The 17636-nt window shown below is 39.9% G+C and overlaps 1 protein-coding gene and 1 long non-coding RNA gene across 13 annotated transcripts in view; one reads left to right on the top strand and one right to left on the bottom strand.

Moving 5' to 3' along the window:
- The window catches only part of LOC135101921 (uncharacterized), a 178514-nt gene that overhangs the window by 26013 nt on the left and 134865 nt on the right, over window positions 1–17636 (bottom strand). For 11 of the 12 annotated variants that reach the window (XR_010269463.1, XM_064006291.1, XM_064006290.1 and 8 more), the window contains 4 exons: window positions 16038–16251; window positions 10473–10651; window positions 5962–6090; window positions 4366–4613 (listed from right to left, as the gene is read on the bottom strand). Coding sequence is in view for 11 of the 12 variants with exons in the window: in XM_064006291.1 (XP_063862361.1) it covers window positions 4366–4613; window positions 5962–6090; window positions 10473–10651; window positions 16038–16251 (770 nt within the window). In the remaining variant the exon portion in view is untranslated. The remainder of the gene's footprint in view (window positions 1–4365; window positions 4614–5961; window positions 6091–10472; window positions 10652–16037; window positions 16252–17636) is intronic. The other variant, XM_064006293.1, reaches the window with a different exon arrangement.
- LOC135101923 (uncharacterized) overlaps window positions 1–17636 on the top strand; it is an 84226-nt gene that overhangs the window by 33173 nt on the left and 33417 nt on the right. The gene's annotated exons all lie outside the window — the stretch shown is intronic.

Genomic DNA, 17636 nt, shown 5'->3' with positions numbered 1-17636 from the left:
TTCTTGAGGAGTGAACAGCTCCCACGAAGGTATCTAATTAAGGCAACGATGGGTGGAGTTAAGAGCGAGCGTCCGTCTTCTTTATAGTTGTGTTAGGTGAGGTGATTTAGGTTGGATTGGGTTAAGTTACTGGGGTCATTTAAGTTGAGAAGCGTGAATTGAGAGCAAGTTAAGGTGACGGGTCAGCGAGTAAGGTGGGAGAGGGAAGGTGGTTAAGGCAAGTGGCGTGCGTTGGTGAGTGACCAGACGGTTCATGTGGGTTACTCAGGTGGGAAATGTGATCAGGCGTGCGTATGGAATGTACGAGAGAGAGAGAGAGAGAGAGAGAGAGAGAGAGAGAGAGAGAGAGAGAGAGAGAGAGAGAGAGAGAGAGATGAAGTTTTAATACCTGTTAGGATTTTGGTCATTGCTATAAACACACACACACACACACACACACACACACACACACACACACACACACACACACACATATCTATGTTTTCTGCAGTCTATTTTTTTGTCTCTCTCTCTCTCTCTCTCTCTCTCTCTCTCTCTCTCTCTCTCTCTCTCTCTCTCTCTCTCTCTCTCTCTCTCTCTCTCTCTCAACACCACTTCCGAGTCCAGTCTGATAAAAGTCGGAGTGGAGTCATTGGAATGTGGAAAAATTGTTTCCTCCGCAGAAAACTTTTAAAGATTTTAAATTTTTTTACGTTCTATCACTTTACTTAATTTTAAGAGAAACGTAGTTGAAATTAATCTAGTTTTTGTATCTGCATATTTTTATTCACATACTCTTGTTGGATAAATCAGTATTTTTATTACGTATCGACGCAGGATCTTAATTATATATATATATATATATATATATATATATATATATATATATATATATATATATATATATATATATATATATATATATATATATATATATATATATATATATATATATATATATATATATATATATATATATATATATATATATATATTATATATATAATTTTTTATTTATTTATTTTTTTTGTAACCAAAATGACAAATTTCAATGTTGATTCGAATAATTCGCATTTTTTTTTACCCGGTTCATAAACTAAGATTTTAAATATTTAGTTTTTTTCGACTTTTTTTTTTCCTTAATGTATTTTCAGTTTTTCTCTTATTTTTTTTATTTGCCTTGATTTATTTCATTGGTTTCATCTTTGTGTTTTACTTCCCGATCTTTTTTTTTCTTTCCGATCTTTTCTTCTCTCTTATCCTTGACACTCTCATCTCTCTCTCTCTCTCTCTCTCTCTCTCTCTCTCTCTCTCTCTCTCTCTCTCTCTCTCTCTCTCTCTCTCTCTCTCTCTCTTTGATTGCTTGTCATTCTTATCACCTATTTTTTTTCTATGATTCTCCTTACGTCTCTGTTCCACCTTCCTCATCATCCGTGAGCAGCATTCTCTCTCTCTCTCTCTCTCTCTCTCTCTCTCTCTCTCTCTCTCTCTCTCTCTCTCTCTCTCTCTCTCTCTCTCTCTCTCTCTCTCTCTCTCTCTCTCTCTCTCTCTCTCTCTCTCTCTCTCTCTCATATTATCGTACATTCCCTTGACATTTTCCTTTTTCCTCTCCGTCTTCATCTCCATACTTTCCCTTCCTCCCATTTCCTCCTACACAACGGCAGTATTTCTTCATAACCATTTTTCAACTCGGGGCAAGACAGTGTAATTCCTGGATGAATAAGAATGTTATATCGGATGGAAGATGAACGAGGGAGGATGTTTATGAAGGCCTTAGGGTGACTGTGGATGGTTCGGTATGTAAGAAGCGAGTGGGCAGTGTGTTAATGTTTGAATGTGGCTGCAATGCTCCTGTGGTGAAGGGAAACGTGTGCAGTAAAGTCAATGTTTGTGTCTGTTGATTAACCCTTTGACTGGCTGCTGCTTCTCGATGTCATAAAAGTGCACTAGATGTGAATGGTATGTTATTTAGAAAGGTATGGAGTGTTCCTTAGTGTGTTTTGAGGTGGTATTTATTATAAAAGTGCTTGTGTGTGTGTGTGTGTGTGTGTGTGTGTGAGTTTGATGAAGATTTTGAAAGAATGCACTCACAAAAAAAAAAAAAGTTTCATCGAATATCTGTTATAGTGATGCTTTCAAGAATCTGGATCTTAATTTTTGGCAAGTAGAATTGCCTAGGGTTGCTGAAAATCATATTCCAAGTGCCATTAGCTGTCAAACGGTTAAATGAAGTGTTCGTCTGGCTCCTTGATAGTGTTCGTCTCGCCTCCCCTGATTGGCTGCTTTCCACTTGGACCCATTGACGTAAGCTTGTCACTCATTCACTCCTTCACGCCATGGTGCTGTGTGGTATTATATTATTTGCATCACCTCACCTCATATACTTATAATGCACGCAGTTTTGGATGGCAACTTTAAATCTGGCATTTGTCAGAGCCTGTTCAGAAGGAATGAATAAATAAATAAAGTAAAAAAAAAGCCTATTCTCTATGTTGATCAGATAACTACAGAAAGTAACATTGTTAAGTGATGATTGACGTATTATAATCACTAAACATATGATGATATAATAGTTAAGAATTTTTCTGAGCTGTTCTTTAATTTGCACTCAGCGTAATTCCCTTATATTTTGTTTTACTGAATTTTGACAAGAGTTTTCAAGTTGTGCAGTTCCTGACACGTTGAATGGTGCCCACCAGAACGGCGTATCCTGTAAAGAATTGAGCTCAGGCAAATAACATAGAAACCTGTACCACTGGAGTAGGTGTGAGCGACAGCCTTACTTCTACTGAGCGAGGCCACATACACGAGGAATGCTGATGTACTCTTACCGTGAACATAACAGAGGAGGTATTGTGTGTTTAAACTACAGCGTGATGGACAATTCTTGACACTAACTGGGGCGAAGGAAAGAGAAAATAATGGTGAATGTTGACGTATTGGTAATGTGAAGGAGACAAGGAGTGAATTAGGGATGATAATGAATGACTGGGGTAAGGGAGAGTGAATGAGTGACTCACTGGATTAATTAACTTGTTGCAGAAAATAATAATAATATTAAATAATAAACAATAATAATAATAATAATAATGATAGTAGTAATAATAGTAGTAGTAGTAATAGGAATGATAATACTACTACTAGTACTACTACTACTACTACTACTACTGCTAATAATAATAATAATAATAATAATAATAATAATAGTAATAATAATAACAATAATAATAATAATAATAACTAACAACAACAATAATAATAATAATAATAATAAAATAGATAATAATAATAATAATAAGACAATACAAGAGAAAGTTTCGGTAAAGTTTGTGTGTTGGTCTTGGGTGTTGATGGAATGATAAAAAAAAAAAGTGTTACTAGGTGTGTCTCAAAAATTATTTGTCTGTTTGTCCATTAGTCTGTCTGTCTCTGTATATATATATATATATATATATATATATATATATATATATATATATATATATATATATATATATATATATATATATATATATATATATATATATATATATATATATATATATATATATATATATATATATATATATATATATATATATATATATATGGTATGTGTGCCTGCTAGTCAGCCAGTCTCTGTTCTGTTATTTTTATTTCGTCTATTCTGTTTCTATTTATGTGTTCACCTGTATGTATTGATCTATACCTATCTGTCCATTTATCTGTCTATCTATACATCTGTCTTTATCTGTCTATCTATACATCTGTCTATCTGTCTATCTATTTATCTATCCATCTATCTATCTATCTATCTATCTATATATATATCTATCTCTTTATCAGCTTATCTATTCCCGTAATCTATATAAACATTTTGTAATAACTGAATGTTTTGTATGGAATTTACAAAGCAAGCCTGGAAACCGATATTCTTTTTAATATATAATTCATGTTTTTTTTTATTTATTTTCATATACTGTGTGATCATTACTGCAGCTGACCTTATGTGCTTTACTTTTAAACGACTGACTTTGGGTTTATGCTTTTCTTTTCTTTTTTTTTTGTTCATGTATTTCCGTATGTGTGTGTATCACGTTTTTTATTAACAAATCAATTAAGGGTGTTTATTGGGGCTAATTATGCGTGTTATTGCATTATGACCATACAGTCAATTATTTTATTACTGTTTTATGGCAACGCGGCAAAGAGAAGGGGGTTTGGGGAGGGTTTGTATGATAGGATATATTAAATTATACCGTGGAATATTCATGTATTTTTTTTTTAACAGTATTTATATTTTACATTAGTGTAAGGTTAAGAAAATAGAATTATCATTTGTACTTTTAAGGTGTGTGTGTGTGTGTGTGTGTGTGGGTGGGTGGGTGGACGGACAGATACACTCACAGGTAGGGTCGGTTGATGGAGGAGAAGGGCGGCGGGGTGATGTCTCCGTCTGTGGGGTACTGCGGCAGGGCCTGGGCGGCAGGGGACAGGCCGGACGTGCCTCCGCCCAGTCCGCCGCTCGCCCCCATAGCTGCTCCCATTCCGGCCAGCCCTGCCAGCCCGCCGCCGCCGAGACTGGCCCGCGAGGACGCCATGTTGGACTGCAGGCTGGAGAGGCCGCCGTCACCCACTCGTCCGCTCGTGTCGTCCTGTGGCGGGAGGCAGCGTGAGTGTGTGTGTGTGTGTGTGTGTGTGTGTGTGTGTGTGTCGTTGGTCAGTATTAATTTTCCATATGAATATTCCAGTTCAGAAGATTTTCCTCCAAATGATTTCCACTGTGATGTTATGTTATGTTATGTTAGGTTATGTTATGTTAGGTTAGGTTGATGATATTTATGATATGGAATTGTTGGGGGGTTAGATTTTCATGAAATAATCCTTTCGTGTGTGTGTGTGTGTGTGTGTGTGTGTGTGTGTGTGATGCATTGATTAGTAAAGCAGCAAGAACTTGAGGCGATATACTTATGCAAGGTTTTAATTGGAATTTATGCTTCAATAACTTCTTGACGTGACCGACTTGAAAAGTGGGGAGCAGGTGCCAGACAGATGCATGACGGAGAGGGAGAGTGGATGGCGGCAGTGGTTGTGGTGGGCGGTGGTGGTGGTGGTGGTGGTGGTGGTGGGATAGGTTTGTGTGGTATGGTATGGTATTGTTGTTGGTGGAATGGGGAACATCGATGGTAGAAATAAGTTGAGAGTAGAAAAGTTGAGACTGCTTCCCTGCATGTGAGATAATTGAAAGGATAAGTAAGAATTCATCATAAGAAGACATCGATCGGTTCATGAGCTTGATATGTTTGTACTCGTAAAATCATTAGGTTTTTATTGTGGATGCTAATTAGTTCGTACTCTTGTTGCTGATGCTTATGTATACCGTCCGTTCTCTGACCAGGTATTCGTAACATGACACATATTTATATTTAAGCATGAAACATTTACATCTCACTGATCAGTCTTACCATTTAGAGAGTATGGAAGTAGTCATAGAATTTGCACATCTGATCAATAAGCACTACTAAGAAAAACATTTATAATTTAATTCCAAAGCACAAGAGACGACTACTTTTTTATACTTAAAGTAATTCAGGTAATGACATCACTTCTAAAAAAAATATATATACATGATCGCATTTGTTTCCTACTTTCATTCATGTCTTTAAAAACAAGTCACAAAATGTAGGCATTATTTTCTAACATTTCAAACTCCTGAAACTCGCGTGGAGAGAGAGAGAGAGAGAGAGAGAGAGAGAGAGAGAGAGAGAGAGAGAGAGAGAGAGAGAGAGAGAGAGAGAGAGAGAGAGAGAGAGAGAATAAAGTATAAAGTGGACTGGACTCTTCCCCTTAGTTAACTGAGATAATGTGGGACGTGGAGAGAAATTTAAGACAGTGTAAAGTGCTACGTAAAGTTAGGCAAAAATGTGTGTGTGTGTGTGTGTGTGTGTGTGTGTGTGTGTGTGTGTGTGGGTGTGGAGAGAAGAGGGACCGGACATCACTCACAGCGGCGCAACTCACAGTGGAGCAATGGCAGCACATAATGTCGGTTACTGCCTTCCTCAGACCCTTATGGAGCGCCAGGAACAGCGCCGGGTTGACGAAGGCGTGCACGTAGGCCACATGGAGCGTCACCTGGGGGATGGAGGGGGACGGGAGGAGATGGGAAGTGTAGGATGATGTAGAATGTGAGATTGGAAGTGTAGGAAAGTAGGTGTAGGAAAGTAGAAGAGGAAAGGAACGGGAGGTGTAAGAAGACGAGAGGTATAGAAAGACGGGAGGTAAAGGAAGGAGGAAAGTGTAGAAAGAAGGTGTAGGAAAGTGGAAGAGAAAAGGAACAGGAGGTGTAGGAAGGTGGAAGATTGAAGGGATAAAGTGTAGGATGTTGGGTTAGAGATGGTGGAAAAGGGGGAACGAAAAATGGGAAAAAAGGGAGGGAAGGGAGAACTGTTTAATTTTAATGTTTATCGTACACTGTGATTCTTCTTCCCACACTTAAATCACACCCGAGGACATTCCACCTACAAGGCAAGATTTCCTCCCAAAAGTAACTCCCCCATATTGATGAATTAAGCCATGTTAGACTGTGTTAGGGAAAAAAATCCTGGTGTAACTTTCATGACGGAATCTTCGTGGGTGGAATTTCCGTTAAAGGCAAAGTGAATGAAATTAGCAAAGTTAATGGAAGAAAAAGAAGAAAAAAGAAGAAGAAAAAAATACAGGATGAAGCGAAGGGACATTATTTCTCTCACGTCGTCTTTAGAAACAACGAATGCTCTCTGGAGGCAAAAGAGAAATATACTGCTTCTGCCTCGTGTCGTGTTTTCTTATCGTTAAATTCCAAGACGTGTATTTGGCGGTAAATACTTACTTCTTTTTTTTTTTTTTTTGTCTCCATTTGTTTGCATGCGAGTTTGTCTCTCCGTCTTTCCGTTTGTCTCATTGTGTGTCTGAGTGGTGGGGAGGGAGGCGTCCTGTCTGTTCCTGTCTTTCATTGTCCTTGTCTGTCTGTGTATTATCGTCCGTCTGTTCGTCTGTTTGTTTGTCTGTTTGTCTTTTGTGTATGTCTGTTTGTTTGTCTGTTTGTTTGTCTTTCTGTCTGTCTGTTTGTTTGTCTTTCTGTCTGTTTGTTTGTTTGTCTTTCTGTCTGTCTGTCTGTGTTCGTTTCTCTCTCTCTCTCTCTCTCTCTCTCTCTCTCTCTCTCTCTCTCTCTCTCTCTCTCTCTCTCTCTCTCTCTCTCTCTCTCTCTCTCTCTCTCTCTCTCTCTCTAGTCATGGATTAAAAGCTATGAAAGAGGAAACTTTTTTTACAACTTTTCATTTCCCAGTATCGGATTCTCATTCCTCTCGGGGATAATGAGTTTGAATTCCATTTCTGCTCCAATCACACGTCATTTTTTTTTGCTCATGTTTTTCTCTCTCGCCTCACGTTTCCTTCTTTTCCTATTTAGGCGCCGCAGTTTTTTCTCCACCCCCATGTTTTTTTATTTTTATTTTTTTTTGTGCGTTTTGTTGTATTAAGCATTACGTCCATTCTAATTTTCGATGATTTTTTTGCAGTGTTTTTGTTTCGTTTTTACTTCCTTTAGTTCCTTGGTTTTCTATTCTTTCGCATTGTGCCAATAGTTATTTTATTTTGTGTTATGGTACTGGAGTTATTTGGTTTTGTGAAGATTGTGTCCTTCTCCATTTTTTCATAATTCTGTTTTACTATTTGTCATGCTTTCATTTTTCCAATTTTTCATAGTTATAAATTTATTTCTATCTCGTTCCTCGTATTTTTATGCTCTCTCTCATCATGTAACCTGTTTTTTATTTATTTATTTATTTATTTTTTCGTTCTTTCGGTGGAATCTTTTGTTGCATTGAAAATTACATACCTCATTTCCTCAAGCTTACATTACCATTACGACATAAAACATTGTCTTCATACGAGATACACATTCTATTCTACTTGTAATTTTTTTAATGCTTAGATAGTGAGTGTCTCATTTTCCCCCGACTTTCACTTACTACACATTGCACAGTATTGATTTAGAGCGGAATACGTAGGAGTAAAATTTCATTAAAGCCTGACAGAAGTGAGACAAGTGATTAGGGAAAGTGGTGGAGAGACACGATCTTAACAAATGCAATGTTCGCTAATAAGGATGGTTTTCAAAGGTCACAGGCATAATAATTTGGGTTCTAATGTGTGTTTTTATTGCTGGAGATGCAGAGTCATTCACCGCTTCTTAAACATTGTGGTAGACAAATGGAATAGATTCAGTGGTCAGTTTGTTAGTGCTGAGTCGCCAAGGAGCTTTAAAAGATTATATAGATTGATGGATGAGATGCGCAAGTGTTATACAGGAACTGCCAAATGTAGGCCTACTGATTTTTTGCAGTTTCAGTTACTTCTTATGTTCGTATTGTCTAAAAGCACGAAAGCATTCTCGGAAACCATAATATCTTCCACTACAACTTGTCGAAAGTATTCCAGACAAGGTGCCAAAACACTCAGATACACGATCCTCTGGCTGAAGCAACAGTACAAGATTCCCTTTATTCTCTGTGAAGAAAACGTGTAGTGGAAACGTAAACGAGAACACAACAGCCTGAGTTTCACACCTTTCCCTCTCATTTGTCTCACCCTTATCAAACTTCCAAAAATCCAGTATGCAAATCCCACAGTTAAGCAATAATATGCAATAATTAATAAACGCAAGCTAAGAGAAAAGAGAGAGAGAGAGACGTAATATTCAATACGTGGATGGTGATAATAGTTACATTTCACTTAATACAACACAGGGAGGGAAGGAGGGAGGGGAGGAGAAAGGAAGGGAGGGAGGGCATTTGAAACTATTGCTATGTTTTCATTTCACACATGATAAAGGTAATTTTCAAAGGGGATTGAACACGCCAGGTGGATCTCAAAGCGCATTTGTCTTCCCCTACTTCCCCTCGTGAATATTTATGTGTTTGCTTTATTAACAAATTCCCTCCCTTCCCCTCGCCTTCCCTCCCTCCTCCTCGCCTTCCCTCCCTCCCCCTCGCCTCCCCCAGTAACTAATCTATATTTACCTTCTCTCATCCGCCGCCCTCACCTGATGAACGAGAGGCGCCCTTATCATTGTCACCCTCACCTCATTATCCTCTCTCTCTCTCTCTCTCTCTCTCTCTCTCTCTCTCTCTCTCTCTCTCTCTCTCTCTCTCTCTCTCTCTCTCTCTCTCTCTACTGTTTCCCTTCTACATGTCTACACATCTTCAGATGGAAATATTACATCACAGTAGTGTCGCAACCACCACCACCACCGCCTCCACCACCACCATCACCACCACCACCAGAAATGACGGTTACTGCACCTCATGTGTAGCTACCCGGTTATAGACACACACACACACACACACACACACACACACACACACACACACACACACACCACAGCATGCTACTAAGATGCAGTATTAACAATAGTAATAGTAGTAGTAGTAGTAGTAACAATAATAACAACAATAACAACCAATCCATCAATCTATACACTAACCTAAGATAAACTCCCTCAATTATAAAGCCAGACAGCCCACTAAACACACCACACTTTGTCTCATAAATGGAAAAAAAAAACAAAAAAAACATAGGAGAAATTTCATTGTTCCCTCACCTAACCTCTTCTAGTCCTTCCTTCAGCACACACCGAGAACACCCTGGCAGCTCCCTTGCAGCACCCACAGTGAAGCACAAGGAGATCTTTTCATCAGTTTCGGAGCAGAGAGAGAGAGAGAGAGAGAGAGAGAGAGAGAGAGAGAGAGAGAGAGAGAGAGAGAGAGAGAGAGAGAGAGAGAGAGAGAGAGAGAGAGTACCTCGTCAATAGCTTTATCCCGGGGGTTTCATAAGTACTTTAGTCTCGGCATTATTAATTTATTTCCCACACAGCCAAATTACGCGAGTCCACACTTCTTATTAGGTAATCTTGTTTCGTGTTGTTGGTTGTTTGCTTCACCGCGTTACCTCTCTCTCTCTCTCTCTCTCTCTCTCTCTCTCTCTCTCTCTCTCTCTCTCTCTCTCTCTCTCTCTCATTATTGTCCCTGTTTTTGCCTCTTTCCCTCTTCCTTTCTCATTATCAGTTTTTCCGCTTCCTCATTATCGTGTGGTGTATTAATTTATTCATGTTTTTTTTGTGTGTATTTCCCTTTTTTTATTCTCTTTGTCGGTATTTGTTGTTTTTTATTTATTTATTTATTTTTTTGTAAATTTTTTGTGTCAGTCTTTGTCTCTGTCTCTGTCTGCCTCTCTCTCTCTCTCTCTCTCTCTCTCTCTCTCTCTCTCTCTCTCTCTCTCTCTCTCTCTCTCTCTCTCTCTCTCTCTCTCCTCTCCTCTCCTCTCCACTCCACTCCACTCCTCTCCACTCCTCTCTCTCTTTCTCTCTACTCCACTCCACTCCTCTCCTCTCCTCTCCTCTCCTCTCCTCTCCTCTCCTCTCCTCACTTTCCATTTTTCCATACCACCCTCTTCCTCCTCCTCCTCCTTCACCTTACCTCGTGGCTGAGTCCTGTCTTGCCTCCTGACGGCGTGAGCAGGGTGACCAGGAAGAGGGGACCCCAGAACACCACATAGGCGATCGTCACCACCACAAACATTTTGACTCGCTCCACGCCCTCACGCTCCATACGGTTGATGTAGCTGTTGACCTGCCTGTGCTCACTCGCCTCTGGGTCTGTTGGGAGAGGTGCAGGGGTCAGAGGTCATGTGGGGAGTGGGTTTCAAGGAGTAACTGTCTAATGGTGTAAGGATTTCCAGGGTATTTTTTTTTGTGGTTTGAGGGTAATGGGTTGCGTGTGGCTATGGTGGGGAAAGGTTAGGTTAGGTTTAGGTTATGGTAAGTTAGGTTAGGTTAGGTAAGGTTAGGGTAGTTTAGGTTGGGTTAGGTTAGATAAGGTTAGGTTAGGTTAGGTAAGGTTAAGGTAGGTTAGGTTAGGGTAGGTTAGGTTAGGTTAGGTTAGGTTAGGTTAGGTAAGGTTAGGTAAGGTTAGGGTAGTTTAGGTTAGGTTAGGTTAGGTTAGGTAAGGTTAGGGTAGTTTAGGTTAGGTTAGGTTAGGTTAGGGTAGTTTAGGTTAGGTTAGGTTAGGTTAGGTTAGGTTAGGTTAGGTAAGGTTAGGGTAGTTTAGGTTAGGTTAGGTTAGGTTAGGTAAGGTTAGGGTAGTTTAGGTTAGGTTAGGTTAGGTTAGGTTAGGTTAGGGTAGTTTAGGTTAGGTTAGGTTAGGTAAGGTTAGGGTAGTTTAGGTTAGGTTAGGTAAGGTTAGGGTAGTTTAGGTTAGGTTAGGTAAGGTTAGGTTAGGTTAGGTAAGGTTAGGGTAGTTTAGGTTAGGTTGGATTAGGTTAGGTTAGGTTAGGTAAGGTTAGGGTAGTTTAGGTTAGGTTAGGTTAGGTTAGGTTAGGTAAGGTTAGGGTAGTTTAGGTTAGGTTGGATTAGGTACATGGTCTTTATCTGTGTAAGGGTAAGGCTTTGTTAAGTTGTTGGTCGAGAGTGTTGCTTTTGAACGTCTCTTCTTATTGTCTCGGTCCTCCGTTTTCTTTCTTCTTCTGGACTATGGAGAGGAAGGGATGGTGGAAGGGAGCTGGTTCGCGGTGAGGGTGTCGAGAGATGTCTTTATTTTCACGGAGTCGAGGATGGAAATGGAGGAAAGATGAGTGAAGGGAAATTGCTACTAATAGGATTTTAAGGTGAGGTCTGTGCTATGCTGTGCTATGAATGGGGAGGAAAAGTAGAAGACTGGGTAGAAATAGAAGATTCAAGTTGGTAAAGAATGAATGTTTTTTTCTCCTTTCTTTAATTTATTACTTACAAATTTTCGAGGATGGTGGAAATAGGAAGGAAAGGAAGACTGAAAAATATTGGGTTTTAATGATGGTAAGGCATGGATTTATTTTTTTTTTTAAGGATGGAGGGGAAGCTAAGAATGGGAACAGAAGGAATACTTGAAATATTCTCCCTTTAAGTAACGATAATAAAAGATAGCTGATATTGGTGGCAGTGATTGTGAGGGGGGGGGTGGAATATATGAAAATAGAAGATTGAAAGGTTGAGGGATGTTGGTATTCATTATAGAGGGAATGAGATGGGTACAACATTTCGGGAGGCATAGGGTGGGATTATAAGGAAGTGAAGATTGATGGAGATTGTTCACTACCTAGTTTAGAATGGCTAAGATCGGGTTATTTTTAGGAACTATGAATTTCCAACAAAGCAACACTGGAGGGTGCAAGTTTCTATGTAGAGGATCATGAGGGAGGACTGTAGTGGAGTGATCAATGTTTAAGAGCCCCTTCCACTGCAATATGCGACAATTTTCGACACTAAAAGCAAAATGCAGAGTCTCCATAACCATCTAGGGGTAAAATATGAATAGATTTTGCAGTTTCTAGCCCGTACAACGTTTGGAGGTGGCTTTGGAGCAATAAAATACGTCTCAGAATGGTCAGTCCTTAAGAAAACATACACTAAACAGCAGTAGAAAGACAAGGGACGGATTTACGACGCCGGATCATCGAAGTCATAACAGTGCACCTTTAGTAAAATATAGAATGGAACAGATGGTTAATTTTTTATTTAAGGGAAAGCAGTTGTGAAAAAAAGGAAAAGGTTAAGAGAAGGTATTTGTTAGTTAGTCATCCATAACATCTTTTTTTATGCGAAGGATTGGTTGAAATAAGGAAAAAAAAAAAAAGGTTTATTTCTCCTCGATGGATGTGGGAGACGAAAGGTGCTGTTGTGTTATAAATTTATTTAGAGTAAGGAAAAGCTGCTTGGCTGAGAGAAGGTAAGGTACAGGAAGGAAAGAGTAAAGGGAGGAGATAGAAAGGGAAGATTGAACAGAGGAGATAGAGAGTGAACACAGGATATGGAAAGGGAAGAGTGAACACAGGAGATGGAAAGGGAAGAGTAAACATAGGAAATAGAAAGGGAACAGTGAACAGAGAAGAAAGAAAGAAGGGGAGATTGAACACAGGAGATAGAAAGGGAAAAGTGAACACACACAGGAGACAGAAAGGAAGAGTGAAGTAGAGGAGATAGAAAGGGAAGAGTAAACAAAGGAAATGGGAGAGAAAGGCAAGCAAGGAAGAGGAGGATAAAGGAAGAATAACTGAAGGAAAATTATAAGATGACAGGAAAAGAGGACAAGGAGGACAAAGACGGTGCAAGATTAAAGAAAAAAAAGTGACAAATAAAAAGTGAAGGTGAAGAGAAGTGAAACGATAAGAAGGCGGGAAAAACAAGGTAAGGAAGAGGAAGATGAGACAAGACAAGAGAGGGGACAGAGAAAAGTGATTGATTAAAAGATAACACCCTTATTGGCCACGGGAACTGAATAGTAAAATGAAGGAAAGGAAGAGAAAAAAGACAGTGAAAGAAGGATACCAGGGCTTGAAATAGGAGGAGGGTTAAAAAGAAAAAAAAAAGAAAAGCAAAAGGCGAGGAGAATAATATTGCTAGGCTTGACAAACGGTAAGGTGGAAAAAAAGGTCTTTAGAATATGTATTGTGATGTGTTAGGCGGGAAGGACAAGAGCCCAAGATTACATAACATCACAGGAGGTTCACCACGCCGACCAACCGCGGTATTCAGAGATGGTACCCCCCTCACTGATCCGTCCCTCTCTCCAAACTCGCGAAGCTGCTCTTGTTGTGTAAGTCAGTGGGTTATCTCTCTCTCTCTCTCTCTCTCTCTCTCTCTCTCTCTCTCTCTCTCTCTCTCTCTCTCTCTCTCTCTCTCTCTCTCTCTCTCTCAAGTCAGTTTCTACTCATTGGTGTGTGTTAAATGTAATGGATTATATTGGTGTATCTCATTGCACACTTGTTTACCTGGCTAACAAAACAAAACCTGTTATTGTTTTCTTTTCCTTGTTTGTTTGTTTGTTTCTTTTTTGTCTGTCTCCCTGAGTTTTTTTTTAAATAAGCTTTTTGTTTATTTAAATTAAGTTTAGTGTTTTCTTTTCTTGCTGTTGCTTTTTCTTTCTTTTTGCGTGTTTGTTTGTTTGTTTGTTAGTTTGTTTGTTTGTTGCTTGCTTATATTTAGTCATTCATTCATTCATATTCATTCATATTCATTCATTCATTCATTCATTCTTCTATTTATTCATTATTTCCTTCTTTCTTTTTTTTATCCCTTCCTTTTCTCCTACCTCCGTTCTTTCCTTCCTTCCTTCCTTAATTCTTTTCCAAACACCACCTTACTGCACACCACCTTATCATGTAAGGAAACTGATAACAGAATCAATAATCCCCACTCCCCTCCCCTCCCTTCCCTTCCCTTCCCTTCCCTTCCTTCCCTTCCCTTCCACTCACATCATCATTACCTGTTGGGGAAGCACCGCCCTCACCCACAACCAAGATTATGTGATTGGCGACTGGCTGGGCGTAAAATAGATCTGATTGGTTACCGCTGGACTGAAAGGGGCAGGGCTTATCGACAATTTAATCTGAGTGGAATGTAAAATGCACTGTTGTTTTTTTCTTTTTTTTGTTCTACGTACTTTTTTTTTTACATGTATAATATCTGGAGTGATATATTGGTAGGGTGGAATAATCTGGCGGGGTTTAGTGGGGCACATTCAAACAGGTGATATATATGAAAAACAACCCTCGATTATCACCTGTCGGCCGCAGGTATTTCGTGCAGGTGCAACTTATGGCGCGGCGAGAGAGAGAGAGAGAGAGAGAGAGAGAGAGAGAGAGAGAGAGAGAGAGAGAGAGAGAGAGAGAGAGAGAGAGAGAGAGAGAGAGAGAGAAGAAGTAATACAAGGTAATTATCATTGATCAATTAGCTGGAAATGAAAAAAAAAACTATTACCCTCATTTCTGCTCCCGCTTCCTCTTCCGTTTTTTTCCTTCGCTTCCTCAGTTCCACCCTTGTCGCTTTTCGTCTTTCCTTCCCTCCTTCGTCTGACCTTTCGTCCTTCCTTTCTTCTCCCCTCCTCATACTCCATGCATCTCCCTCTTTGTTGTCTCATTCATCCTCTTCTTACTGCCATTCATCCTTCTCTGCGACCATTTCTCTTTCCTTTCTTCTCTCCCTCCTTTATCTCCCTCTCTCCCTCTCTTTGCTCTTTCATTCATCTACTTTTTTCCTCTTATCTTTCTCTCGTTTTTTTTCCGCTTGCTCGTTTTTCACTTATCTGACCTCCCCTGCTAAATTTCCCTTCCTTCCTTCCTTCCTTCTTTCCTTCCTTCCTTCCCTTCTTTCCTTCCTTCCTTCCCTATCTTTCCTTCCCCTCTCCCTGTCCTTCCTGCTTTCCCTCCTTCTATTGTTTCTTCCTTCCGTCTCTCCACCTCTTCTTCCCGTCTTCCCTTCGTCTTTTCCTTCCTCCTTTCGTGTCTCACTCCTTACGAACTCTTCCTTCCTTCCTTCCTCCCTTCTTTCATTTCTTCTTTCTCTCCTTTGATCTTGGTTATTTTCCCTCCATTCTGAATTCCCCTCCATGCCTTTCCTTACCTTCATTCCTCCATCTTTCATCGCCTGTAATTTCTTTATGCCTCTTTTCTTCATCCTTTCATGTCTCCCTCCCTTTCCTCTTATCCTTGCATGCCTCGTTCTCCTCTTTTTTATCCCTGTACTCGTATGTCTTGCTTTCTCTTTAACTGTTTATTCCCATTCTCTTCAATCCTCCCTGTATTTCATTCTTCTCCTCCCTTCATATTTGTTGTCATTCCTTCATATTCCCCTTCATTCCTTCACATCTTCCTTTCTATTTCATTCCCCCAAGCCTCTCTTCCCCTTGATGCCTAGTTTTTATATATACTCCATATCCTTCCATTACTTCTTGTCTCCTATCATCCCTCTATTCACCATTTTCCCTCATCCCTGTTTGTCTTCCTCTCCATTCTTCCCTTCATTTTACTCCCCGTTTCATTTCCTCACTCCTTCCTCATTTCACTCATCTCTTTTCCCCTCATCTCTTTGTTTCCTTCTCCATTCATCCCTTCATCCTTTCCATTCATTTCCTCACTCCTCACTCCCTTCACCCATCTCTCTACCTTTCCTTCATCTCCCCACTTCCTTCATGCCCTGCGCACCCCGATATCCTCTCACCAACCCCGCGCACCTTGGTTTCTTGGCTGGGTGACGCTGATCATGGTGGTAACGAGAGACGCAATGCGGACGGCTTCGAGCGAGGAGGTGGACAGGTCACGGTACAGCTTCCAGAGGTGATAGACAGTGAGCAGCACCACGAGCACGTTGGTCACGATCCACAGCACGTTCAGGACATAGTGACGCAGCGGCCCCGTGATGAGCGGACACGAGGGGGCGTTGTGCTCCTGCAGGAAGAGATTAAGAGGGTGTGAGGTTGGTTAGGTTTGGTTTGGTTTGATTTGGTTTGGTTTGTTGTGAGGTAATAAGCAGAGAGAGAGAGAGAGAGAGAGAGAGAGAGAGAGAGAGAGAGAGAGAGAGAGAGAGAGAGAGAGAGAGAGAGAGAGAGAGAGAGAGAGAGAGAGAGAGAGAGAGAGAGAGAGAGAGAGAGAGAGAGAGAGAGAGAGAGAGAGAGAGAGAGAGAGAGAGAGAGAGAGAGAGAGAGAGACAGAGAGAGAGAGAGAGAGAGAGAGAAAACAGGAAGAAAAAGAGGAGGCTGAGGAGGAGGAGGAGGAGGAGGAAAACAAAAGGCGATAAAGTGAGAGGAAGATGAAAGAGAAAGACAAAAAGAGGAGAGAAAAAGACGAAAAATTGGCACGCTAAAGGAGGAAATAAGAAATGCAATAAGTGTTTTTAATTATGTTTTGTGATTACTGTGAACAGAGGGAGAAAAATACTGAAATTGTGCGAATCTAATTAAAATCATAAGTGAGGGTAAATATTAATCAGCCTTTTTCAATACCCGCTGTTAATGTACTTTTGTTTTTATTCAATTTGATTAATTTACACACGTATTTAATTATTTGTTTGTTTTGTAGTTTATTTATTTATTCGTTTTGCTAACTAGTTTGTTTAACTGTTATTTATTATTTATTAGTGTATAACCACTTTTTGATTACTTGATTTTTCCATTCGTATGAGAGAGAGAGAGAGAGAGAGAGAGAGAGAGAGAGAGAGAGAGAGAGAGAGAGAGAGAGAGAGAGAGAGAGAGAGAGAGATTAAAAAAACATGATTCTCCCTCTTCTCCTCTCTCTCTCTCTCTCTCTCTCTCTCTCTCTCTCTCTCTCTCTCTCTCTCTCTCTCTCTCTCTCTCTCTCTCTCTCTCTCTCATTCCTACATACGTACAATCGCAGGCTGTACATGTGTAGTGTAAGGTTAATTTGGAGAAACCAGTGGTCATGGCAAAGGCACAGCACTGCACTGTCTTAATTGACCAAATGGACCAACAGCACTCGCAGATTGGCTGATTGAGTGATTGACTTTGACAGACAGTGGCGCTGCAACAACGAAGTCATGTGCAACCGCATACAAAGTGGGTAGATAAATGAAATTGAACGGCAATATACGAAATTGAAGTGACGACTGAACTTAAACCAGAGATACAGTTAAGTGAAGATAACAGAAGTACATGTGAATTATGAGAATAAAAAAATACTGATATATAAATGAAAAAAAAAATTGTATGTGAGAAAGGATAATGATATGCGTTATACCAATGAAAGTGTGAATGTAAAAGGAAAACGTGAGTATGAATCCTGGACAAAATGGTGAAGTTTCTGAAAGAGTGCACTAA

Source organism: Scylla paramamosain, chromosome 7 (genome assembly GCF_035594125.1).
Source record: "Scylla paramamosain isolate STU-SP2022 chromosome 7, ASM3559412v1, whole genome shotgun sequence".
NCBI lineage: Eukaryota > Metazoa > Arthropoda > Malacostraca > Decapoda > Portunidae > Scylla > Scylla paramamosain.
This window is presented reverse-complemented; position numbering and strand designations above follow the sequence as displayed.